This window comes from Cetorhinus maximus, chromosome 5, assembly GCF_964194155.1.
Source record: "Cetorhinus maximus chromosome 5, sCetMax3.hap1.1, whole genome shotgun sequence".
Classification (NCBI taxonomy): Eukaryota; Metazoa; Chordata; class Chondrichthyes; order Lamniformes; family Cetorhinidae; genus Cetorhinus; species Cetorhinus maximus.
In genome coordinates, this window is record NC_135883.1 from 172,498,949 (window position 1) to 172,524,410 (window position 25,462).

The window sequence follows — 25,462 nt, forward strand, 5'->3', positions numbered from 1 at the left end:
TATTTGTACATATGTTGTACTTTATTTTAAAGTAGAGTATTACATAGTATTGAAATGTCATATTTTGTACAGATGTTCATGTATGTACAGAACAAAAATAAAATGATCTCAAAATAAGTTTATTTTTGTGAATGCAGCCAGGCTGCAGTGTGTTGAAGGGAGAGAGAGAGAGAGAGTAGGGATACTGCAAACAGCCAGAAACTCAAGTTAACCACAACCCTACCCTCACCATCCCTCTCAAAGAAATGAAGACCTCAATTGAGTCAATGGGAAAGAAAGGGAGAGGAAAGTAAAGGAGCTGGGTTATCAAACAAAAAAGCAGTTATGGTGGAAAGTGAGAAAGAATGATTCAGGTTTGGGGGTTTGCACCCTCCAATGCCTGCCACAATGAAAAGAGAAGTTTCATCCCCAATCTCATACTTGCTAGCAAAGTGGGTGCCAAAATTGGCCTTTGCATTCTTGGGGGATAAACTAGCACTAGTTCCTGCACCCCTTCATCAAACTCAAGGGAATGCAAACCATGTTTATCTAACCTGCCTTCCCACCAAGAGAAGCTTTTTGCCTGTGGCAGAGGCTAATACCATGACTGTTTACATTGTCAGACAAAACAAAACCAGCTGTCACACCACATGCATGGTGATGGTAGTTCAAGTGAAGCCTTTCTGAATATGGTTTTAATGTTTTTGCCTTTACAGAGCAGGTAAATACAAGGAGCAGTTTGGCACAAACACCAAGAAATCACAGCTTGTTAAATGGGCTGGCATTACAACCATTCAGAATTATGGTTAAGTATGGAGCAGGGACACAACAACAGTCTCTTTATATTCTGAACTTTTATATTGAGGGCTCAACCCTCACAGTAGGACCAGAAACATCATTTCAAACAGCACTTGGGTTTGATGACTGACCTACTGGCTGCAGACAAAGTCAGTGGGGGGGCAGCATTTACTGCTATCGTGACATAGATAACAGAAATATTTTAACTTACTACTTGATTTTTTTCTGAGGTATGTTAATGCTGGGGGATAGAACACTTAGCATTTCAGAAATATAGAGTCAGCAGCAAATACTCCCAGGACAGATAGAGCATGAGATTAGATACAGTGTAATGCTCCCTCTAACTTGTCCCATCAAATACTCCCAGGACAGATGCAGCATGGGGTTAGATACAGAGAAAAGATCCCTCTACAATTTCCCATGAAACACTTGGGGCAGGTACAGCACAGGGTTAGATCTGTCCCTACCTCAGAACAAGGTCCTCCCTGTTAGCACCAGTGTGACATTTTATAACTTTCCCACACCAGCTATCCTGTGAGGTGTTATTGTGCTCAGTCCACGATGGACTGTCTACACACTCCCCAGTCTCATGCATGGAAACTTTCATCCCATCAAGCTGGAATGGGCTTGAGCTCAGAGATGCAAAGCCACCATCAGAACTGTGCAGAAACTGTTGGTCTCCTTTGACAGCTGTGAAGTCAATGTGAATTTACCCCAAACAGCAGCTGATTTAAAGAATTATTAAACTGTTAATATCTATAAATTGGCAGATTTAGCACAATACAAGAGCAGGATGTGGGATTAACCTAATCTGGGGAGGCTGTGGTTGATTAGTGCTACAGGTTAACTGGGATTGGTTGATTCTTGCCAGTCAGAATTTAAATCATCTTGCTGGACTTGCCCTGTGATTGCTGCCACTTATCAGCCTGAAGCCAGGAAAGAACACTGGAAACAGTGCCTGTCACTCTTTTGGTTAGATCCGATGGTCTCAACAATTCATCACCACTTGTAACTTGTTCTTCGTTATCATAAGGCAGGGAGAAGGCAAAGTGAACACCTTCTGCCGTATGATCATAGCCAGGTTTGTGTTCACCAGTAGAACTTCTAGTAACGGATAGACAATAATCCACAATGGGCAATACACGAGTTCCGCCCTGACAAAATGGTCTGGGGGCCTGGGTTCCAGTTTACATCATCCAGTACGGCAAGTTCTCAATCTCACCTCAGACAGAGATCTGGTCTGCAGCCGAGGAAGAGTAGGCCTCTCACAGGACTGAAAGCCTAGTTACCCTCTGATCGGGGAAGAAGCAGGCTGGTGGAACAAGGAAAGTGACCAACTGACATGTGAACCATCAGAACGGGTCAGGATTGAGCTCAACAACAAACACACACAGCTGCTGGAAAGGACAATGTCCCCGCAGAGTGTGAGGACCACTAACGGGGTCCCCGCAGAGTGTGAGGACCACTAACGGGGTCCCCGCAGAGTGTGAGGCCCACTAACGGGGTCCCCGCAGAGTGTGAGGACCACTAACGGGGTCCCCGCAGAGTGTGAGGACCACTAACGGGGTCCCCGCAGAGTGTGAGGACCACTAACGGGGTCCCCGCAGAGTGTGAGGACCACTAACGGGGTCCCCGCAGAGTGTGAGGACCACTAACGGGGTCCCCGCAGAGTGTGAGGACCACTAACGGGGTCCCCGCAGAGTGTGAGGACCACTAACGGGGTCCCCGCAGAGTGTGAGGACCACTAACGGGGTCCCCGCAGAGTGTGAGGACCATTTCCAGGCATCTGTGGCTTGTTGCAGGAGACTCTACAGAATGGAACAGAGGTCATTGTTGCTCCGCCTCCTTCACTGCCACTGTTGTACGCCTCGTTTCTATTGTTTGCTGAACGACAGACTGCCACTGCTCGTCAGAGATCTCTTGAGCCCAGGATGGGATGCCCAGGCTGGGGATCTTGATTGCAGCCATGGTCCTCTTCACCAATTCCACGTGCTCTGCAAGAGAAAAACAAAAAGGACTGCAGGAGATACTGATAAGGGCACAGATAAAACCTACGGCTTTGGGCTCTCACCCAGGGCTTGATCTCTATCCCCCAGAGTTCAGCCAATGATCCCTGGAGTTTATTTGCTGTTACAGAAGAGAGAGAGATATAAGTAGAGTGGGGAGGGGGGTGACAAGGATACCTTCAACCACATTTCTGTCATTTCCAGACTCAGTAAGTCCATCACATTCCTGACTGGCCTCCCATATACCACTCACCCGAACTCAGGTAAATCCAAACTCGCACCAAGTTCTGTTCACCCCTATGCTTACTGACCTACATTAGCTCCCAGTCTGGCAACGCCTTATTTTAAAACCCTCATCCTTGTTTTCAACTTTCTCTAGTGTTCTCACAGAATCATGGAATAGTTACATCACAGGATGCGGCCATTCGGCTCATCATGTCTGCTGCACTGACTCTCTGAAGGACCAATTTATCTAGTTCCACTCCCCTGCCTTTTCCCTGTAGCCCTGCACATTCTTCCTTTTCAGATAATAACCTAATTCCCTCTTGAATGTCTTGATTGAACCTGCCTCCACCACACTCTCAGGCAGTGAATTCCAGAACCCAACCACTCGCTGTATGGAACATTTTTTCCCTATCTACTTTGCCGAGACCACTCATGATTTTGAATACCTCTATCAAATGTCCTGTCAACCTTCTATTCTCCAAGGAAAACTGTCCCCTACTTCTCCAAACTACCTACAAGCTCTTCATCCCAGTGACCTTTTCCGCACTCTAATGCTTTCACATCATTCCCAAAGTGTGACGCCCAGAACTGGACACAATCACAGAATCACAGTGCAGAAGAGGCCCTTCGGCCCATTGAGTCTGCACCGACACGTGAGAAACACCTGACCTACCTACCTAATCCCATTTACCAGCACTTGGTCCATAGCCTTGAATGTTATGACGTGCCAAGTGCTCATCCAGGTACTTTTTATAGGATGTGAGGCAACCCGCCTCCAACACCCTCCCAGGCAGCGCATTCCAGACTGTCACCACCCTCTGGGTAAAAAAGTTTTTCCTCACATCCCCCCTAAACCTCCTGCCCCTCACCTTGAACTTATGTCCCCTTGTGACTGATGCTTCAACTAAGGGGAACAGCTGCTCCCTATCCAACCTGTCCATGCCCCTCAATCTTGTACAGCTCGATCAGATCGCCCCTCAGTCTTCTCTGCTCCAACGAAAACAACCCAAGTCTATCCAACCTCTCTTCATAATTTAAATGTTTCATCCCAGGCAACATCCTGGTGAATCTCCTCTGCACCCCCTCCAGTGCAATTACATCCTTCCTATAATGTGGCGACCAGAACTGCACACAGTACTCCAGCTGTGGCCTCACCAAGGTTCTATACAACTCCAACATGACCTCCCTACTTTTGTAATCTATGCCTCGATTGATAAAGGCAAGTGTCCCACATGCCTTTTTCACCACCCCACAAACATGCCCCTCCGCTTTCAGAGATCTATGGACACACACGCCAAGGTCCCTTTGTTCCTCAGAACTTCCTAGTGTCATGCCGTTCATTGAATACTTCCTTATCAAATTACTCCTTCCAAAGTGTATCACCTCACACTTTTCAGGGTTAAATTCCATCTGCCACTTATCTGCCCATTTGACCATCCCGTCTATATCGTCCTGTAGCCCAAGACACTCAACCTCACTGTTAACCAGCCAATCTTTATGTCATCCGCAAACTTACTAATCCTACCCCCCACATAGTCATCTATGTCGTTTATACAAATGACAAATAATAGGGGACCCATCACACATCCCTGTGGTATGCCACTTGACACTGGCTTCCAGTCACTAAAGCATTCTTCTGTCATCACCCTCTGCCTCCTACAACTAAGCCAATTTTGAATCCACCTTATCAAATTATCCTGTATCCCATGTGCATTTGCCTGCTTTATAAATCTCCCATTTGGGACCTTGTCAAAAGCTTTGCTGAAATCCATATAAACTACATCAACTGCACTACACTCATCTACAAACCTGGTCACCTCCTCAATAAATTCAATCAAATTTGTTAGGCATGACCTCCGTCTGACAAAGCCATGCTGACTATCCCTGATCAAACCTTGGCTCTCCAAGAGGAGATAGATTCTCTCCTTCAGAATTTTCTCCAATAGTTTCGTTGAGGCTGAAACAGTGTTCTATATAAGTTCAAAATAACCTTCCTCTCATACTTTATGTCCCATATGCCACCCTATCCCTGTAATCACCTCCTGCCACACAGCCCACTGAGATATCTGTACTCAGCAAACTCCGGCCTCCTCAGCATACCAGCTGATTCACTGCACCAGTGGTATGGACCCGGAGCTTTGAAATTCCCTCTCTAAACCTCTCCATCTCTCCCCCTTCAGGACAATCCTTCAGATCTATACTTTTCACTATGTTTTTGGTCACCTGTTCACTGCTCTCTCTCTCTCTCTGTCAGCAATTACCTGGGTCCACTCAACCACCAACCCTCTCACCCCCCATAAGCGATTACCTGGAACCACTCCCTCTTTGGCTTCGTCTCCCTCAGCTATTACCTAGGAACTCACCCCCACTAACTCTCAGCGATTACCTGGGACCACTCCCTCTGTGTCTCCCTTTCTTTTTCTCTCTCTCAGCAATTACCTGGATTCTCTACCTACTCTCTGTCTCTGTGAATACCTCGGACCACTCTTTCGCTGTCTCCCTCTCTCTCTCTACGGTTACCTGGGACCACTCCCTCATTATCCCTCCCTCTATCAGCGATTACCTAGGACCACTCCCCTCGCTCTCTCAATTATCTCTGCCCAATCCCCCATCTCTCTCTGTGGTTATTTCTCTCCAATCCTCCACCTCTCTCTCACTCTCCAGGTGATTATGTCTCTCCAATCCCACATCACTCACTCTCTCTCTGTGATTATCTCTCTTGCCAATTGCCCATCTCTCCAAACGTCAACTCTTTTCTTCTCCGCCGATGCTGCCAGACCTGCTGAGTTTTTCCAGGTAATTCTGTTTTTGTTTTGGATTTCCAGCATACGCAGTAGTTTTTTGTTTTTAGGCCCATCTCTCCCTCTCTGGTTATCTCTGTCCAATCCCCCAGCTCTCTCTCTCTCTCTCCCCGTGATTATCTCTGTCCAATCTCCCATCTCTCTCTCTGTGATTATTTCTCTCTCCAATCCCCCATCTCTCTTGGTGATTATTTCTGTCCAATTCCCCATCTCTCTCCCTCTCTATCGGTGATCATCTATGTCCAATCCGCCATCTCTCTCCCTCTCTATCGGTGATTATATCTGTCCAATCACCCCGCTCTCTCTCTCTCTGGGTGATTGTCTCTGTCCAATCCCCCATCTCTCTCTCACAGTGATTATCTCTCTCCAATCCACCCATCTCTCTCCCGCCCCATGATTATCTCTCCAATCCACCCATCTCTCTCTATCTCAGTGATTACCTCTATCCAATCCCCCAGCTCTCTCTCTCTGGATGATTATATCTGTCCAATCCCCCATCTCTCTCTCGGTTAAAAGCAAAATACTGGAGATGCTGGAAATCTGAAACGAAAACAAAAACTAACTCAGCAGGTCTGACAGCATCTGTGGAAAGGAAGAGAGAGTTAACATTTCGAGTCCGTACGACTCTTCATCAGAACTAGAGAGGAATAAGAAATGTGGTGAAATATAAGCTGTTTAAGTGGGGTGGGACAGGTGGAGCTCGATAGAGGGCCAGTGATAGGTGGGGGCAAAGAAGAGATTGCCAAAGATGTCATAAACAAAAGGACAAAGGGGTGTAGACGGTAGTGATATTAGCTTAAGGATGTGCTAATGGTGACATTAAGGGTAGAAAGCAGGATGAGCAAGTGACATATGGCGGGGGTGGGGGATCAAAAGCGGCTAAAAGGTGGAGATAAAACAATGGATGGAAATAAATTTTTAAAATAATAATAGAAATAGGTGGGAAAAGAAAAATATATATATAAAAATATAATTATTAGAAAAAAGGGGGTGAGGATGGAGGAGAGAATCTCTCGCTTGGTGATTATCTCCGTCCAATCACCAATCTCTCTGTGATTATTTCTGTCCAATCCGCCATCTCTCTCTCATCTCTGTCCAATCCCCCATCTCTCTCTCTCTCTCATCTCTGTCCAATCCCCCATCTCTCTCTCTCTCCCTCATCTCTGTCTAATCCCCCATCTCTCCCTCTCTCCCTCATCTGTCTAATCCCCCATCTCTCTCTTTCTCCCTCATCTCTGTCCAATTCCCCCATCTCTCTCTCTCTCATCTCTGTCCAATCCCCCATCTCTCTCTCTCCCTCATCTCTGTCCAATCCCCCATCTCTCTCTTATCTCTGTCCAATCCCCCATCTCTCTCTCTCTCCCTCATCTCTGTCCAATCCCCCATCTCTCTCTCTCATCTCTGTCCAATCCCCCATCTCTCTCTCTCTCTCTCCCTCATCTCTGTCCAATCCCCCATCTCTCTCTCTCTCATCTCTGTCTAATTCCCCATCTCTCTCTCTCTCATCTCTGTCCAATCCCCCATCTCTCTCTCTCTCATCTCTGTCCAATCCCCCATCTCTCTCTCTCTCATCTCTGTCCAATCCCCCATCTCTCTCTCTCTCATCTCTGTCCAATCCCCCATCTCTCTCTCTCTCATCTCTGTCCAATCCCCCATCTCTCTCTCTCATCTCTGTCCAATCCCCCATCTCTCTCTCTCTCTCATCTCTGTCCAATCCCCCATCTCTCTCTCTCTCATCTCTGTCCAATCCCCCATCTCTCTCTCTATCTCTCATCTCTGTCCAATCCCCCATCTCTCTTTCTCTCTCTCTCTCTTCTCTGTCCACTCGCCCTCTCTCTCGGTGATTATATCTGTCCAATCCCCCATCTCTCCCTCTCTCTCGGTGATTATATCTGTCCAATCCCCCATTGCTCTCTCAGTAATTATCCCTCTCTCATCGCCCATCTCTCTCTCTCCAATCCTTCCATCTCTCTCTCTCTCGTTGATTATCTCTGTCCAATCCCCCAGCTCTCTTTCCCCATAATTAACTCAGTCCAATCCCCCATCTCTCTCTCTCATATCTCTGTCCAATCCCCCATCTCTCTCTCTCTCTCTCATCTCTGTCCAGTCCCCCATCTCTCTCTCTCTCTCATCTCTGTCCAATCCCCCATCTCTCTCTCTCATCTCTGTCCAATCCCCCATCTCTCTCCCTCATCTCTGTCCAATCCCCCATCTCTCTCTCTCATCTCTGTCCAATCCCCCATCTCTCTCTCCCTCATCTCTGCCCAATCCCCCATCTCTCTCTCTCTCTCATCTCTGTCCAATCCCCCATCTCTCTTTCTCTCTCTCTTCTCTGTCCAATCGCCCTCTCTCTCGGTGATTATATCTGTCCAATCCCCCATCTCTCCCTCTCTCTCGGTGATTATATCTGTCCAATCCCCCATTGCTCTCTCAGTAATTATCCCTCTCTCATCGCCCATCTCTCTCTCTCCAATCCTTCCATCTCTCTCTCTCGGTGATTATCTCTGTCCAATCCCCCAGCTCTCTTTCCCCATAATTAACTCAGTCCAATCCCCCATCTCTCTCTCTCTCTCTCTAGAGATTATCCTTGTCCAATCCCCCATTGCTCTCTCTCTGTGATTCTCTCTCCCTCTCTGTGATTACCTGTGTCCAATTCCCCCATCTCTCTTTCTCGGTGATTAACTCCCTCCAATCCCTCATTGCTCTCTCTCGGTGATTCTCTCTCTCTCTCTCTCTCTAATTACCTGTGTCCAATCCCCATCTCTCTCTCTCTGTGATTATCTCTCTCCAATCCCCATCTCTCTCTCTCTTCTCGGTGATTAACTCTCTCCAATCCCCTGTCTCTCTCCCGGTGATTATCTCAGTCCAATCCCCCATCTCTTTCTCTCGGTGATATTCTGTGTCCAATCCACCATCTCTCTCTCTATCTCAGTGATTATCCCCCACCTCTGAGTAATTACCTGTCTCCATTCACCCCTCCCTCACTACCTTTTCTCAATGTTTACCTGGGTCCATGGGTATCGAGTGCCGACTGCTTTCCGCTGCTCCCTCATCCTCCTCATCACTGTCTGCTGGTGCCTCAGGCAAGAAAAGTCGCAATTCCTGGAAAGACAATGTACAAGGTCAGGAGCTCATCCAGGCTGCTTTGAGACATCTTTAACAGAGGTGCTTAGGTCAGTAAACCATTTCCTCCCTTTCATTGCCGTGTGGTAAGTGGCCATTCATGCAGAACTATACTGGAGCTGAAATGCTTAAATTAGTGGCACAGGTTCTGTTTTGATTACCTGGAGTATAGGAGATTCAGTGGAGATCCAATTGAAGTGTTGCAGATGATGAAAGGACTAGAATTAGTGGCATAATCTTAAAATTATTGGCCCTTCAGAGATGATGACAGGATCCATTCATCACACAAAGGGTAGTGGAAATCTGGAGCATCCTCCCTTACTATGCAAATCCAACCCTGTCAATTACCATCCCATCAGTCTGCTCTAAATCATCAGTAAAATGATGGAAAATGTCTTCAACAGTGCTATCAAGTGGCACTTGTTTAGCAATAACCTGCTCACTGACGCCCAGTTTGGGTTCTGCCAGGGCCGCTCAGCTCCTGACCTCATTACAGCCTTGGTTCAAACATGGACAAAGCAGCTGAGCCCCAGAGGTGAGGTGAAAGTGACTGCCCTTGAAATCAAAGCAGCATTTGACTGACAGTGGCATCAAGGAGCCCTTGCAAAACTGGAGTCAATGGGAATCAGGGGGAAAACTCTGCTGGTTGGAGTCATACCTAGCACAAAGGATGATGGTTGTGGTTGTTGTAGATCAATCATTTCGGCTCCAGGACATCACTGCAGGAGTTCCTCAGAGTAGTGTCCTAGAACCAACCAACTTCAGCTGCTTCACCAATGACCTTCCTTCCATCCTAAGGTCAGAAATGATCGCTGATGATTGCACAATGTTCAACACCACTCACGACTCCTCAGTCCGCGTCCAAATGCAGCAAGACATGAACAATATAAAAGCAAAAAACTGCGGACGCTGGAAATCCAAAGCAAAAATAAAAATATCTGGAAAAACTCAGCAGGTCTGACAGCATCTGCGGAGAGGAATACAGTTAACGTTTCGAGTCCGTATGACTTTTCAACAGAACTAAGGAAAAATATTTTTGCCTAGTTCTGTTGAAGAGTCATACGGACTCGAAACGTTAACTGTATTCCTCTCCGCAGATGCTGTCAGACCTGCTGAGTTTTTCCAGGTATTTTTATTTTTGTTTAAGACATGAACAATATCCAGGCTGACAAGTGGCAAGTAATATTCGCGCCACACAAGTGTCAGGCAATGATCATCTCCAACAAGAGAGAATCTAACCATTGCCCCTTGACATTCAATACCATTACCATCACTGAATTCCACACTATCAACATCCTGGGGATTACCATTGACCAGAAACTGAACTGGACTAGCCGTATAAATACTGTGGCTACAAGAGCAGAGCCTAGGAATAGTGCGACGAGTAACTCACCTCCTGACTCCCCAAAAGCCTGTCCACCATCTACAAGGCACAAGTCAGGAGTGTGATGAAATACTCTCCACTTGCCTGGATGAGTGCAGCTCCCACAACACTAAAGAAGCTTGACACCATCCAGGACAAAGCAGCCTACTTGATTGACACCCCACCCATAAACATTAATTCCCCCCGCCACCAACACACATTGGCAGCAGTGTGTACCACCTACAAGATGCGCTGCAGCAACTCACGAAGACACCTTCGAAGGCACCTTCCAAATCCCCGACTTCTACCACCTAGAAGGACATGGGCAGCAGATAAGACTATAAGACGTAGGGGAAGTAGGCCATTCGGCCCATCGAGTCTGCTCCGCCATTCAATGACAACAAGGTTGATTTTATAATCCTCACTCCATTTTCCTGCCTTTTCCCCATAGCCCTTAATTCCCTTACTGAATAAAAATGTTTATCTCAGCCTTGAATATACTTAACGACCCAGCCTCTACAGTCCTCTGCAGCAAAGAATTCCACAGATTCACTACCCTCAGAGAAGAAATTCCCCCTCACCTCTGTTTTAAATGGGTACCCCCTTATTCTGAGATTATGCCCTCTGGTCCTAGACTCACCCACAAGGGGAAACAACCTCTCAGCATCTACCCTGCCAAGCCCTCTGAGAATCTTATGTTTTAATAAGGTCGCCTCTCACTCTTCTAAACTCCAATGAGTACAGACCCAACCTACTCAACCTCTCCTCATAAGAAAATCCCTCCATACCCGGGATCAACCTAGTCAAACCTTCTCTGGACTGCCTCCAATGCCAGTATATCTTTCCTTAGATAAGGGGACCAAAACTGTTCACAGTATTCTCGGTGTGGTCTAACTAGTGCCTTGTATAGTTTTAGCAAGACTTCCCTATTTTTAAACTCCATTCCCTTTGAAATAACGGCCGACATTCCATTTGCCTTAGCTATTATCTACTGAAATTGTATGTTAGCTTTATGTAACTAAAAATTGCTGTTAGGGTTGGAAGGAGGTGAATTTTAGTCCAACCTTAAAACAGGGCTCACACAGGCTCCACTTGCAACTGCAACTAGTTAATTAGATAACTGGCTTAATCAGGTTTTAAGAGGCTAGGTTCAGAGAGTATAAAAGTAGACTATCTCATAGTGCTGACTTTGTCTGCACTGGAGTGCTGTTTTGGCTGCAGTAGAGAGCTTCAGTTGGAGTTTGGTGACTGAGGGAGTTCAGTGAGAAAGGGAGGAGGTTCTCCTTTCTTTTTCGACCTTTGCTCACAAAGAAGAGCAGCAGTCTTGATAAGTAGGAATGGTGAGTAAATTAGAGAAGTGCAATATTTTTAAAGTTCCTATACTTGGATTTAACTATGAGGCGCCAGGAATAAGGGAAATTTAAGAGCCAATATAATAAAGTAATATAAATAATCCAAAGTAGAATAAAGTTAACATAAGGAAAGTAGAGTGAAGACATGGCAGGGCAGCTCAGTCAAGTGGAATGCGTGTCCTGTAATATGTGTGAAGTCATGGGCACTACTGGTGCCCTAGATGACCACATGTGCAGGAAGCGCTGTCAGCTGCAGAAACTTAAGCTCTGGGTTTCGAAGCTCGAACAGGGGCTGGAGTTACTGTGGTGCATCCGCGAGGCTGAGAGCTACATGAATAGCACGTTCAGAGAGGTGGTCACACTGCCTAGAGATTGAGAGGGAATGGATGACCACCAGGCAGTCCAAGAGAAGTAGGCAGGTATGCAGGAGTTCCTTGGGGTCCCGCTCATAAATCGGTTTTCTGTTTCAGAAGCTGGTGAGGACGCTGGTTCCTCAGAAGAGTGCAGTCAGAGCCAAGTGTGTGGCACCACAAGCAGCTCAGCTGTACAGGAGGGGAGGAAGAAGAAGGAAAGAGCAATAGTGATAGGGGATTCATTGGTTAGGGGAACAGACAGGCGTTTCTGTGGCCATAGATGTGACTCCAGGATGGTATGTTGTCTCCCTAATGCTAGGGTCAAGGATGTCAAAGAGTGGCTGCAGGACATTCTTCTGGGGGAGGGTGATCAGCCAGAGTTCGTGGTCCTCATTAGTACCAATGACTTAGGTAGGAAGGGGAATGTGGGCTTGCAATCAGAATTTAGGGAGTTAGGCAGAAAATTAGCCAACAAGACCTCTAATGTAGTAATCTCCGGATTGCTCCCAGCACCACATGCCAGTGAGTACAGGAATAGGAGGATAAGGCAGATGAATGTGTGGCTGGAAAGATGGTGCAGGAGGGAGGGCTTTAGATTCCTGGGACACTGGGACTTGCTCTGGGGGAGATGGCACCTGTAAAAGCCGGACGGGTTGCACCTGAGCAGAGCTGGGACTGAGTTCCTTGCGGGCATTTTGCTAGTGCTGTTGGGAGGGCTTTAAACTAACTCGGCAGGGGTGTGGGAGCCTAGAAAAAATGAGAGAGGAATCCCAGGGTGTACAAAACACTGGGAGGGACAGATAGCACTAGTGTAAAGAATAGTAAGTTAATAGGTAAAGTCGGGTTATGGGAGAAAGTAACAAAATCTAAACCAGGGTTACTATGCATGTACGTGAATGCACAGAGTATAGTAAATAAGATTGGGGAGTTACAGGCGCAGATTGCCATGTGGAAATATGATGTTGTGGCGATAACAGAGACCTGGCTCAACGAAGGGCAGAACTGGTGTTAAATATTCTTGGGTACAAGGTATTCAGAAGAGCTAGGAAAGAAAGGAAAGGAGGGGTGGCGGTATTGGTTAAGGAGAGCATTGCAGTGCTGGAGAAAGAGGATATCCCAGAGGGTTCAAGGACAAAATCAATTTGGCTAGAGCCAAGGAACAAAAAGGGTGCAATTAAATTGCTCAGGGTAGTCTACAGACCGCCACATATTGAGGACGTAGAAGAACAAATCTGCAGGGAAATTAGAGATGCAGGCATTATAGAGTAGTTATAATGGGGGACTTCAATTACCCGAATGTAGACTGGGACAGTGGTAGTGTAAAGGGCAGAAAGGGCCAAAAGTTTCTAGATTGTGTTCAGGAGAATTTCCTACAGCAGTACAGGTGCAATTCAACAAGAAGAGACGCACTGTTAGACCTGGTCCTTGGAAATAAGGTGGGCCAAGTAGATCAAGCGTCAGTGGGGGAACATTTAGAATACAGTGATCATTGTATTGTATGTTTTAGGATGATGATAGATTGGCAGGAGAAACTGTAGCTGAACAATGGGCTACCTTCAAAAAAGAATTGGTTCAGGCACAGTCAAGGTATATTCCATTGGAAGAGAAAGGTAGACCAAACAAATCCAGATTTCCCTGGATGAAAAAGGAGATTGAAATTAAGATAAAGAAAAAGTATGCTCATGACAGGTGTCAGGTCGAAAATACAACTGGGAACCAAGAGGAATACAGAAGGTTCAGAGGAGAGGTGTAAAAGCATATTAGAGAAGCGAAGAGGAGTTATGAGAAAAAACTGGCAGTCAACATAAAGGGGAATCCCAAAATCTCCTATAGGCATAGAAGTAGTAAAAGGATGGTAAAAGGAAGAGTAGGGCCAATTAGGGACCTAAAAGGGAATTTACACATGGATGAAGGGGCCATGGCTGAGGTATTAAATGAATACTTTGCATCCGTCTTTACCAAGGATGTAGATGCTACCCAGGCCCTGGTGACAGACAAGGAAACTCTGTCACTCAAAGGGTTCAAAGTTGATAAGGAGTAAGTGTTGAATAGACCGTCGGTACTTAAAGTTGACAAGGCACCGGGACCGGATGAGATTCATCCAAGGATATTGAAGGAACTGAGAGTAGAAATTGCATGGGCGCTGGCCATAATCTTTCAGTCTTCCCTAGACTCAGGGGCGATGCCAGAGGACTGGAGAATTGCAAACATTTCGCCTTTGTTCAAAAAAGGTTGTAAGGATAAGCCCAGCAATATCAGGCCAGACAGTTTAACCTCAGTGGTGGGCAAGATTCTAGAAACAATTATTCGGGATAGAATTAGTCACATGGAAAAATGTGTTGATAAGGAAGGGCCAGCATGAATTTCTAAAGGAAGTCCCCTGGACCTGATGGGTTGCATCCTAGGATATTAAAGGAAGTAGCTATGCAGATAGTAGATGCACTGGTAGTAATCTTCCAAGAATCCTTGGACTCTGGATAAGTCTCAGAAGATTGGAAAACTGTCAATGTAACACCCTTTTTCAAAATGAGAGGGAGACAAAAAACAGGTAAGTATAGGCTAGTTAGCTTAACATTGGTCATTGGGAAAATGTTGGAGTCTATTATAAAGGATGTAATAGCAGAGCATTTAGAAATGTATAATCTAATCAAACAGAGTCAGCATGGCTTCATGAAGGGAAAATCATGTCTGACAAATTTATTAGAATTCTTTGAGGAGGTAACAAGCATGATAGATAAAGGGGAACCAGTAGATGTAGTATAGTTGGATTTCCAAAAGGTGTTCGATAAGGTACTACACCTAAGGCTACTTAATAAGATAAGAGCCCATGGTGTTGGAGGTAGTGTATTAGCATAGATAGAGGATTGGCTAACTAATAGAAGACAGAGAGTTGGGATAAGGCAGGCATTTTCAGGATGGCAACCTGCAGCTAGTGGAGTGCTACAGGGATCAGTGCTGGGGCCACAATTATTTACAACATTTATTAATGACTTAGATGAGGGGAGTGAATGTACTATCGCCAAGTTTGTGGATGACACAAATAGGTGGGAAGGCAACTGGTGAGGACGACACAGAGTCTAGAGGGATATAGACAGGTTAAGTGTGTGGGCAAAAACGTGGCAGGTGGAATATAATGTGGGAAAATGTGAGGTCATGCATTTTGGCAGGAAGAATAGAGGAGCTGAATATTATTTAAATGGAGAAAGACTGCAGAAAGTTGCAGCACTGAGGGATTTGGGAGTCCTCATGCGTGAATCCAGAAAATCAGAGAATCTTAACGACACAGAAGTAGGCCATTCAGCCCATCATGTCTGCACCGGCTCTCCAAATGAGCATTCTGACCCAGTGCCATTGCCCTGCCTTTTCCTCATACCCCTGCACTTGTTTCCATTCAGATAATCACCTAATGCCCTCAACTGCCTCAATTGAACCTGCCTCCACATTTCCAAGCAGTGCATTCCAGACCTGAACCACTCGTTGTGTGAAAAAGTTTTTTCTCACGTGGCATTTGCTTTGTTTGCAAACCACTTCAAATCTGTGCCCTCTCGTTCTTGATCCTTTTACGAGTGGGAACACCTTCTCCCTATCTACTGTCCAGCCCCCTCATGATTTTGAAAACTTGTATCAAGTCTCCTCTCAGCCTTCTCCTCTCCAAGGGAAACATTCCCAACTTTTCCAAGCTATCCTCATAGCTGAAGTTTCTCATCCCTGGGACCATTCTTGTAAACTTCTCTGCACACTCCCCAAAGCCTTGAGCCCCATTAGTTTCCCTAGTACTTATTCTCTAGTGATAGTTACTGTATTTATTTCCTCCTCCGCTTTTGCCCCTTGATTATTTAGTATTTTTGGAATGCGATTAGTGTCTTCAACAATGAAGACTGATGCAAAGTATTTATTCAACTCCTCTGCCACTTCCTGGTTCCCCATTATTATTTCCCCAGCCCCATTCACTAAGGGGCCTATATTCACTTTGGCCTCTCTCTTCCTTTTTATATATTTAAAGAAGCTCTTACTGTCTGTTTTTATATCACTTGCTAGTTTACCCTCAAAGTTTATTTTCCCCCCTCTTTATTTTTTTTTTGGTCATCGTTTGTTGGTTTTTAAAACTTTCCCAATCCTCTGCCTTACCACTAATCTTTGCCACATTGTATGTTTTTTCTTTCAATTTGATACTATCCTTAACTCCCTTGGTTAACCATGGTTAGTCTATCCCCTTCCTACAATCCATCTTCCTCACTGGGATATATCTTAGTTGTGAGTCATGAACTATTTTCTTAAATGTCTGCCATTGTTCATCAACTGTCTTTTCTGCTGAACTCCTTTCCCAGTCCACTCCAGCCAACTCTGCCCTCATTCCATTGTAATTACCCTTATTTAAGTTTAGCAAAGCTGTCTCTGACCCAAGTTTCTCACTCTCAAACTGAATACTAAATTCTGCCATATTATGGTCACTGTTTCCTTGGGGATCTTTTACTCTGAGATCATTAATTAAACCTGCCTCATTACATATTACTAGATCTAAAATAGCCTGATCCCTGGTTGAATCCACAACATATTGTTCTAGGAAACTGCCCCGAATATACTCTATGAATTCCTGCTCGTGGCTACCTCTGCCAATTTGATTTTCCCAATCTACATGAAGATTAAAGTCACCCATGATTAATGTACTGCCTTTTTTACATGCCCTCATTATCTCCTGATTTATTCTCTGTCCTACTGTTAGGGGGCCTACAGACTACTCCTACCAGTGTCTTCTTCCCCTTGTTATTTCTTACCTCCACCCATATGGATTCTACATCTGCCGATCCAAGATCATTTCTTGCTAGCGTACTTATTCCGTCTCATACTAACAAAGCTACCCCACCACCCTTTCCTTCCTGCCTGTCCTTTCTAAAAGTCACATACCCCTGAATACTTAGTTCCCAGCTTTGATCTCCTTGTAGTCATGTACCCATAATGGCTATAAGATCATGCCCATTAACCTCTATTCGTGCCGTTAATTCATTTATTTTGTTCCGAATGCAATGTGCATTTAAGTAAAGTGCCATTAATTTTGCTTTTACCATTTTTCCCCCTTGACCCTATTTGCTGCTGTTTTTTTATGTTTGTACACTCTGTTCCTTCCTGTCACACTCTGGGTATCATTACCTAAATGCTGCCATATCCTTTTGCTTTGCAAGTGTACGTATCCCCTCTCCAGAACCCTCCCACCCTCTATTTAGTTTAAAGCCCTCTCTACAGCCCGAGTTATTTGGTACACCAGGACACCGGTCCCAGCACAGTTCAAGTAAAGAACAGCTCAAGTAACGGAACAACTCCCTTCTATCCCAGTAGTGGTGCCAGTGCCCCATGAACTGAAACCCATTCCTCCCACACCAATCTTTGAGCCACGCATTTAACTCCTTGACTTTATTTACACTATGCCAGTTTGCCTGTGGCTCAGGTAGTAATCCTGAGGTTATTACCTTGGAGGTTCTGCTTTTTAATTTAGCTCCTAAATGTTCAAATCCTTTCAGCAGAACCTCCTTTCTAGTCCTATCAATGTCATTATTACCAACGTAGACGACAACTGGATCCCTCCCATTCCAAGTTCCTCTCCAGCCCTGAGGAGATGTCCTTAACCCTGGCACCGGGCAGGCAACACAGCCTTCTGGACTCGTGCTCACGGCTGCAGGGAACAGTATCTATCCCCCTAATTGTACTGTCCCCTACCACTACTACGTTCCTATTTCCTACCCCGACTTGAATGGCTCCCTTGTACCACGGTGCTGTAGTCAGTTAGCTTGTCTTCCCTGTCAGTCACTGCTCTTGTCCACACAGTTTACAAGAACCTCGTAACCATCGGACAGTTGCAGGGTCAAGGCTCCTCGAATGCCAACCCCGGGTCCCCATGCTTGCAGTCACACCCTCCTGTCCCTGATCACAGACCAAATTGGAATTACCTAATCTGAGGGGTGTGACCGCCTCCTAGGGCAAAGTGTCCAAGCAACTTTCCCCCTCCCTGATGTGGCACAATGTCTGCAGCTCAGACACCAGCTCTTCAACTTGGATCCAAAGTTCCTCAAGCTGCAAACACTTACTACAGATGTGCTCACTCTGGATCATCTTAGCGTCCAGCAGCTCCCACATGCTGCAGCAGCAACACATCACCCGTCCTGCCATCACTAACGTATTTTATTTATTAATTACTCTAGTATCCCTGTTTTTAATACTTTATTGTAATTGTTTTTTACACCAATATCGATCTTATACTTAACAGGCTATTTTTAAGAAAAAAAGGAAAAAAAGGACTAGAGACCCAAACACAAACTAAAGACCTTACTTTTACTTTAAAACCTAGAAATACCCACCAATCCTACTCACCAAACAGCTGCTCTCCACTCTTTTCCCTCTCGCGCTCTTTAGTGGCCTCTCGTCTGTCTCTCTGCGCGCTCTTTAATGGCCTCTCGTCTGTCTCTCTGCGCGCTCTTTAATGGCCTCTTGTCTGTCTCTCTGCGCGCTCTTTAATGGCCTCTCGTCTGTCTCTCTCCGCGCTCTTTAATGGCCTCTCGTCTGTCTCTCTCCGCTATTTAATGGCCTCTCGTCTGTCTCTCTGCGCGCTCTTTAATGGCCTCTCGTCTGTCTCTCTCCGCGCTCTTTAATGGCCTCTCGTCTGTCTCTCTCTGCGCTATTTAATGGCCTCTCGTCTGTCTCTCTGCGCGCTCTTTAATGACCTCTCCTGTCTCTCTCCGTGCTCTTTAATGGCCTCTCGTCTGTTTCTCTCCGCACTCTTTAATGGCCTCTCGTCTGTCTCTCTGCGCGCTCTTTAATGGCCTCCACCACCACCTGTAAGTTCCCCTCCATGTAACTCACGATCTTGACTTGGAAATATATCGCCGTTCCTTCACTGTCGCTGGGTCAAAATCCTGGAACTCCATCCCTAACAGCACTGTGGGTGTACCTATATCACATGGACTGCAGCGGTTCAAGAAGACAGCTCACCACCACCTTCTCAAGGGCAATTATGGATGGGCAATAAATGCTGGCCCAGCCAGCATGGCCCACATCCCATGAAAGAACTTAAAAAAAGATGGAGTTAAGACATGGATCAGCCATGAACTATTTGAATGGTGGAAGAGTCTTGAGGGGCTGAATGGCCTTCGTCCTGTTCCTATGTGATAATGCTAGTTTCATAATATTTCTTGCAGAGGAACACGCCCAATAGAATCGGATTCAAATCCTGCTATGGCAACTGGTGGAATGTAAATTCAATTAATAAAATCTTGAATTGACAGCTAGCCTTAGTAATGGTGACCAGGGCAAGTATCATCGGTTGTTGTAAAAATCCATCTGGTTCACTATTGTCCTTTAGAGAAGGAAACCTGCCGTCCTCATCCAGTCCAGACTCACAGCAATGTGGTTGATTCTTAAATGCCCTCTGAAATGGCTGACCAAGCCACCCAGTTCAAGGGAAATTAGGGATGGGCCATAAATGCTGACTTATCAGTGATGCCCAGATCCCCTGAAAGAATAAAAAAGGTCCATGCCAATGTTTATGCTCCACACAAGTCTTCACCCACCCTTCCTCAGAGGAACAGAAGGAGGCCATTTAGCCCCTCAAGTCTGATCCTCATTCAATGAGATCATGGCTGATCTGTGCCATATCTGTGGATACATGCCTTTATTCCACATCCCTTAATACATAAGAAATAGGAACAGGAATAGACCATTCAGACCCACAAGCCTGCCCGCCATTCAACAAGGTCATGTCTGGTCTGCTTGTGCTTTGTATTCCACATTCCCATCTACCCCCAATAACTGTTGCCTAACAAGAATCTATCAACCTCCATCTTAAAAATATTCAGTGACCCCAACTCCATCACTTCTGAGGTAGAGTGTTACAAAATCTCTCAACCCTCACAGAAAAAAATTTCTCCTCATCTCTGTCCTAAAACGGCAAGCCCTAATTTGAAAACTGTGCTCCTTAGTTCTGGACTCACCCACAAGAGGAAACATCCTTTCCACATCCACCTGGTCTATACAGTTCAGGATCTTAAGTTTGGCTAACAAAAATCTATCAATCTCAGTTTTCAAATTAACAATTGATCTAGCATCAATTGACATTTGGGCAAGAGTTCCAACTTTTACCTCAAATGTGTCTCCAGTAGTGTTTCCTCATTTCAGGGCTTCAGGTCTAACCAGGGCTTTGTATAACTGATGGTGCACTGTCCTGTGTCGTCACTCCTCTGACTATACTCTATTCAGTATCGTGATCCCTGGGATTCTAGTCTGTCCCGTGCTGTATTCTCTGGGATTCTGGTCTGTCCCGTGCTGTATTCTCTGGGATTCTGGTCTGTCCCGTGTTGTATTCTCTGGGATTCTGGTCTGTCCCGTGCTGTATTCTCTGGGATTCTGGTCTGTCCCGTGCTGTATTCTCTGGGATTCTGGTCTGTCCCGTGCTGTATTCTCTGGGACTCTGGTCTGTCCCGTGCTGTATTCTCTGGGACTCTGGTCTGTCCCGTGCTGTATTCTCTGGGACTCTGGTCTGTCCCGTGCTGTATTCTCTGGGACTCTGGTCTGTCCCGTGCTGTATTCTCTGGGACTCTGGTCTGTCCCGTGCTGTATTCTCTGGGACTCTGGTCTGTCCCGTGCTGTATTCTCTGGGACTCTGGTCTGTCCCGTGCTGTATTCTCTGGGACTCTGGTCTGTCCCGTGCTGTATTCTCTGGGACTCTGGTCTGTCCCGTGCTGTATTCTCTGGGACTCTGGTCTGTCCCGTGCTGTATTCTCTGGGACTCTGGTCTGTCCCGTGCTGTATTCTCTGGGACTCTGGTCTGTCCCGTGTTGTATTCTCTGGGACTCTGGTCTGTCCCGTGCTGTATTCTCTGGGACTCTGGTCTGTCCCGTGCTGTATTCTCTGGGACTCTGGTCTGTCCCGTGTTGTATTCTCTGGGATTCTGGTCTGTCCCGTGCTGTATTCTCTGGGATTCTGGTCTGTCCCGTGTTGTATTCTCTGGGATTCTGGTCTGTGCTGTGTTGTATTCTCTGGGATTCTGGTCTGTCCCGTGTTGTATTCTCAGGGATTCTGGTCTGTGCTGTGTTGTATTCTCTGGGATTCTGGACCTTCCTGTGTTGTATTCTCTGGGATTCTGGTCTGTCCTGTGTTGTATTCTCTGGGATTCTGATCCTTCCTGTGTTGTATTCTTTTTTACTCTGGTCTCTGCTTCTTTGCAAATAAGAAATAGGAATCGTCAGCCATTCGGCCCCTCAAGCCTGCCTCGCCAGGCCTCAATTCTTCTTTCATACCAGCTCCTCATAATCCTCAACTTCCCGATATTTCACCTCAACTTCCCGATATTTCAAAAATCTATCTACCTCCTCTTTAAACACTAAGTGATCTAGCCTCCACAACTCTGTGGGGTAGGGAATTCCAGACATTTGCTACCCTCAGAGAAGAAATTCCTCCATTCTTGATAAGTCAACTTCATACCAGGAATCAGCCTAGTGAATCTCTTTTGAACTGCCTCCAATACCAGTATATCCTTTCTTAAATACTGGGACCAAAACTGTACACTACTCCAGGTGCAGCCTCACCAACACCCTGTCCAGTTGTAACTAGACTTCCCTATTTTTAAACTCCAACCCCCTAGCAATACAGGCCAAAATTCCATTTGCCTTCTTAATTACTAGCTGTACCTGCATGCTAACTTTTTGTGTTTCATGCACAAGAACACCCAGATCCCTCTGTGCTGCACTCTTTTGGAGTCTCTCTCTATTTTAATAATAGATGCCTTTTGATTCTTCCTACCAAAGTGCATGACCTCACACTTTCCTACATTAAACTCCATCTGCAAAGTTTTTGCCCACTCACTCAACCTGTCTATATCCCCTTGCAGATGCCTTATGTCCTCATCACAACATGCCCTCCCACCTATTTTTGTACCTTCAGCAAATTTGGATACATTACACTCTGCCCCCTCCTCCAACTCAGATAGTAAATAATTGAGGCCCGAGGACTGATCCTTGTGGCACTCCATTAGTTACATCTTTGCAACCTGAAAAAGACTCATTAATCCCGACTCTCTGTCTTCTGTATGTTAACCAATCCTCAATCCATGCTAATACATTACACCCAATACCTTGTGCAATAGCCTTTTATGTGGCACCTTATCTTATCAAAAGCCTTCTGGAAATCCAAATACGCTACATCTAACAGTTCCCATTTATCAACTCTGCTTGTTACATCCTCAAAGATCTCTAGCAAATTTGTCAAACATGCCTTCCCCTTCACAAAACCATGTTGACTTTGTTTGATTGCGTTAAGCTTTTCTAACTGTCCTGCTATTTCTTCCTTAATAATGGACTCTTAACATTTTTCCCAATGACAGATGTTAGACTGACTGGCCTATAGTTTCCTGCTTTTTGTCTCCCTCCCTTCTTGAACAGGGGCGTCACATTAGTGGTTTTCCAATCCGCTGGGACTCTCCTGGAATCCAGTGAGTTCTGGAATATTTTAACCAATGCATCCACTATCTCTGCAGCCACTTCCTTTAAAACCCTTGGATGCAGGCCATCAGGTCCTGGCGACTTGTCTGCCTTTAGTTCCATTAGTTGTCAAATATTTTGTCCCTCATGATAGAGACAGTTACAATATCTTTCCTCCCATTAGCTCCTTGCTTATCTGATATCTTTGGGATGTTTATAGTGTCCTCCACCGTGAAGACCGATGCAAAATATTGGTTTAAATTATCTGCCATTTCCCTGCTCCTCGTTATTAATTCTCCAGTCGCATCCCCCAAGGGTCCCACGCTCACTTTAGCCACTCTTTCTTTTTATATAACCGTAGAAGCTCTTGCTGTTTGTTTTCATATTTCTTGCCAATTTATTTTCAGAATCATTTTTCTTCCTCTTTATTAGCTTTTTTGTCATCTGCTGCTGGTTCCTAAAAAATTCCCAATCTTCTGGCCTACCACTAGTTTTCACCGCTTTGTATGCCTTAGTTTTTGATTGGATACTCTCCTTGACCACCTTTGTTAATCACGGGTAGTTCACCCTTCTCAGCGAGTCCTTCTTTTTGACCAGGAAATTTTTGCTGAGTGATATGAAATATCTGCTTAAATGTCTGCCACTGTTCACCCACTGACCTTCCCCTCAGTCTATTTTCCCAGCCCACTTTAGACAGCTCTTTCTTCATAACTCTGTATTTGCCCTTATTTAAGTTGAGGACAATGGTTTGAGACCAGAGCTGCACCCCTTAAACTGAATTTGAAATTCTACCATGTTGTGATCGCTACCCCCTAGAGGATCCTTAACTACAATATCTTTTATTAATCCCACCTCATTACACATTACTAGATCTAAAATAGCCTGTACCCGGGTAGGTTCTGCAACTATTATTGCTCTAAGAAGCAATCTCTGATGCACTCTACAAATTCGTCTTCCATGTTACCGCTGCCAATCTGACTTGTCCAGTCAATATGCAGATTAAAATCACCCATGACAATTGTAGCACCCTTCTAACACACCTCCAACATTTCCCAATTTATACTTTGTGCTAGTGAGGCAACTCTTCGGGGACCTATAGAAGAATCCAACATGTCACTTCTTCCCCTTTCTATTCCTTATTTCCACGCGAACTGATTCCACATCATGTATTCGCTGTGATTCAGGTCTGTCCCGTGTTGTATTCTCTGGGATTCAGGTCTGTCCCGTGTTGTATTCTCTGGGATTCTGCTCTGTCCCGTGCCGTATTCGCTGGGATTCTGCTCTGTCCCGTGCCGTATTCGCTGGGATTCTGCTCTGTCCCGTGCCGTATTCGCTGGGATTCTGCTCTGTCCCGTGCCGTATTCGCTGGGATTCTGCTCTGTCCCGTGCCGTATTCGCTGGGATTCTGCTCTGTCCCGTGCCGTATTCGCTGGGATTCTGCTCTGTCCCGTGCCGTATTCGCTGGGATTCTGCTCTGTCCCGTGCCGTATTCGCTGGGATTCTGCTCTGTCCCGTGCCGTATTCGCTGGGATTCTGCTCTGTCCCGTGCCGTATTCGCTGGGATTCTGCTCTGTCCCGTGCCGTATTCGCTGGGATTCTGCTCTGTCCCGTGCCGTATTCGCTGGGATTCTGCTCTGTCCCGTGCCGTATTCGCTGGGATTCTGCTCTGTCCCGTGCCGTATTCGCTGGGATTCTGCTCTGTCCCGTGCCGTATTCGCTGGGATTCTGCTCTGTCCCGTGCCGTATTCGCTGGGATTCTGCTCTGTCCCGTGCCGTATTCGCTGGGATTCTGCTCTGTCCCGTGTCGATTCTGCTCTGTCCCGTGTCGATTCTGCTCTGTCCCGTGTCGATTCTGCTCTGTCCCGTGTCGATTCTGCTCTGTCCCGTGTCGATTCTGCTCTGTCCCGTGTCGATTCTGCTCTGTCCCGTGGGGATTCTGCTCTGGCCCGTGGGGATTCTGCTCTGGCCCGTGGGGATTCTGCTCTGGCCCGTGGGGATTCTGCTCTGGCCCGTGGGGATTCTGCTCTGGCCCGTGGGGATTCTGCTCTGGCCCGTGGGGATTCTGCTCTGGCCCGTGGGGATTCTGCTCTGGCCCGTGGGGATTCTGCTCTGGCCCGTGGGGATTCTGCTCTGGCCCGTGGGGATTCTGCTCTGGCCCGTGGGGATTCTGCTCTGGCCCGTGGGGATTCTGCTCTGGCCCGTGGGGATTCTGCTCTGGCCCGTGGGGATTCTGGTCGCTCTGCCCTCCCTGCCTTTCACTCTCAGGCTGCGTGTTTCCCTCTGGATTCATCTCTCTTTCTGTTACCTGCAGACGCTCCCCGATGTCCTGCTCAGACGCCCCGTTCTCGGACGGTCCTAGGCCGGGCTCCTGATTCAAGGGTAGATACTGATACCCGCCACCGGGGCCAGGCCCCGGGGAATCAGGACTATCCCCGGCGGCTTCGGTCTCCTCTTCCTCATCCTCCTCGCTGCTCCAATGTGCCGGGGCCGGGCCTGGGCCCAGCTCCTGCGCCTGTTGCTCATCCTCCGGTTCAGGCAACACTCGCTCGGGACTCATCCTGAAGGACCCAACTTCCATCCACAGGCCTCAGGCCTCAGCGTCGCTATTAACAACCACCACTTCCGGTGGACAACTTATGCACCATCCGGTGAAGGAGGTGATGCAGGGAGGCAAGAGTGGCAAACACTCGGCGGCTGCTGCTGCCCCCTGGTGATGGGGGAGTGTCAGCAGCTGCTGCCCCCTGGCGATGGGGGAGTGGCAGTAGGTGTTGCTACTCCCTGGTGATGGGGGAGTGTTAGCGGCTGCTGCCCCCTGGTGATGAGGGAGTGTCAGTGGGTGTTGCTGCCCCCTGGCGATGGGGGAGTGTTAGCGGCTGCTGCTGCCCCCTGGTGATGAGAGAGTGTCAGTGGGTGTTCCTGCCCCCCTGGTGATGGGGGATTGTCAGCGGCTGCTGCTGCCCCCTGGTGATGGGGGAGTGTCAGCGGCTGCTGCCCCCTGG

The 25,462-nt window shown here is 46.7% G+C and overlaps 1 protein-coding gene across 1 annotated transcript; it reads right to left on the bottom strand.

Annotated features, from left to right (window-relative positions):
• On the bottom strand, window positions 1–25,136 carry mea1 (male-enhanced antigen 1). The gene is made up of 3 exons (XM_078542813.1): window positions 24,769–25,136; window positions 8,815–8,911; window positions 1–2,771 (listed from the first exon to the last, which is right to left on the bottom strand). The coding sequence occupies exons 1-3, from the start codon at window positions 25,039–25,041 to the stop codon at window positions 2,605–2,607; spliced, it is 537 nt and encodes a 178-aa protein (XP_078398939.1). The 5' UTR covers window positions 25,042–25,136; the 3' UTR covers window positions 1–2,604.
• Between the last annotated feature and the right edge of the window lie 326 nt (window positions 25,137–25,462).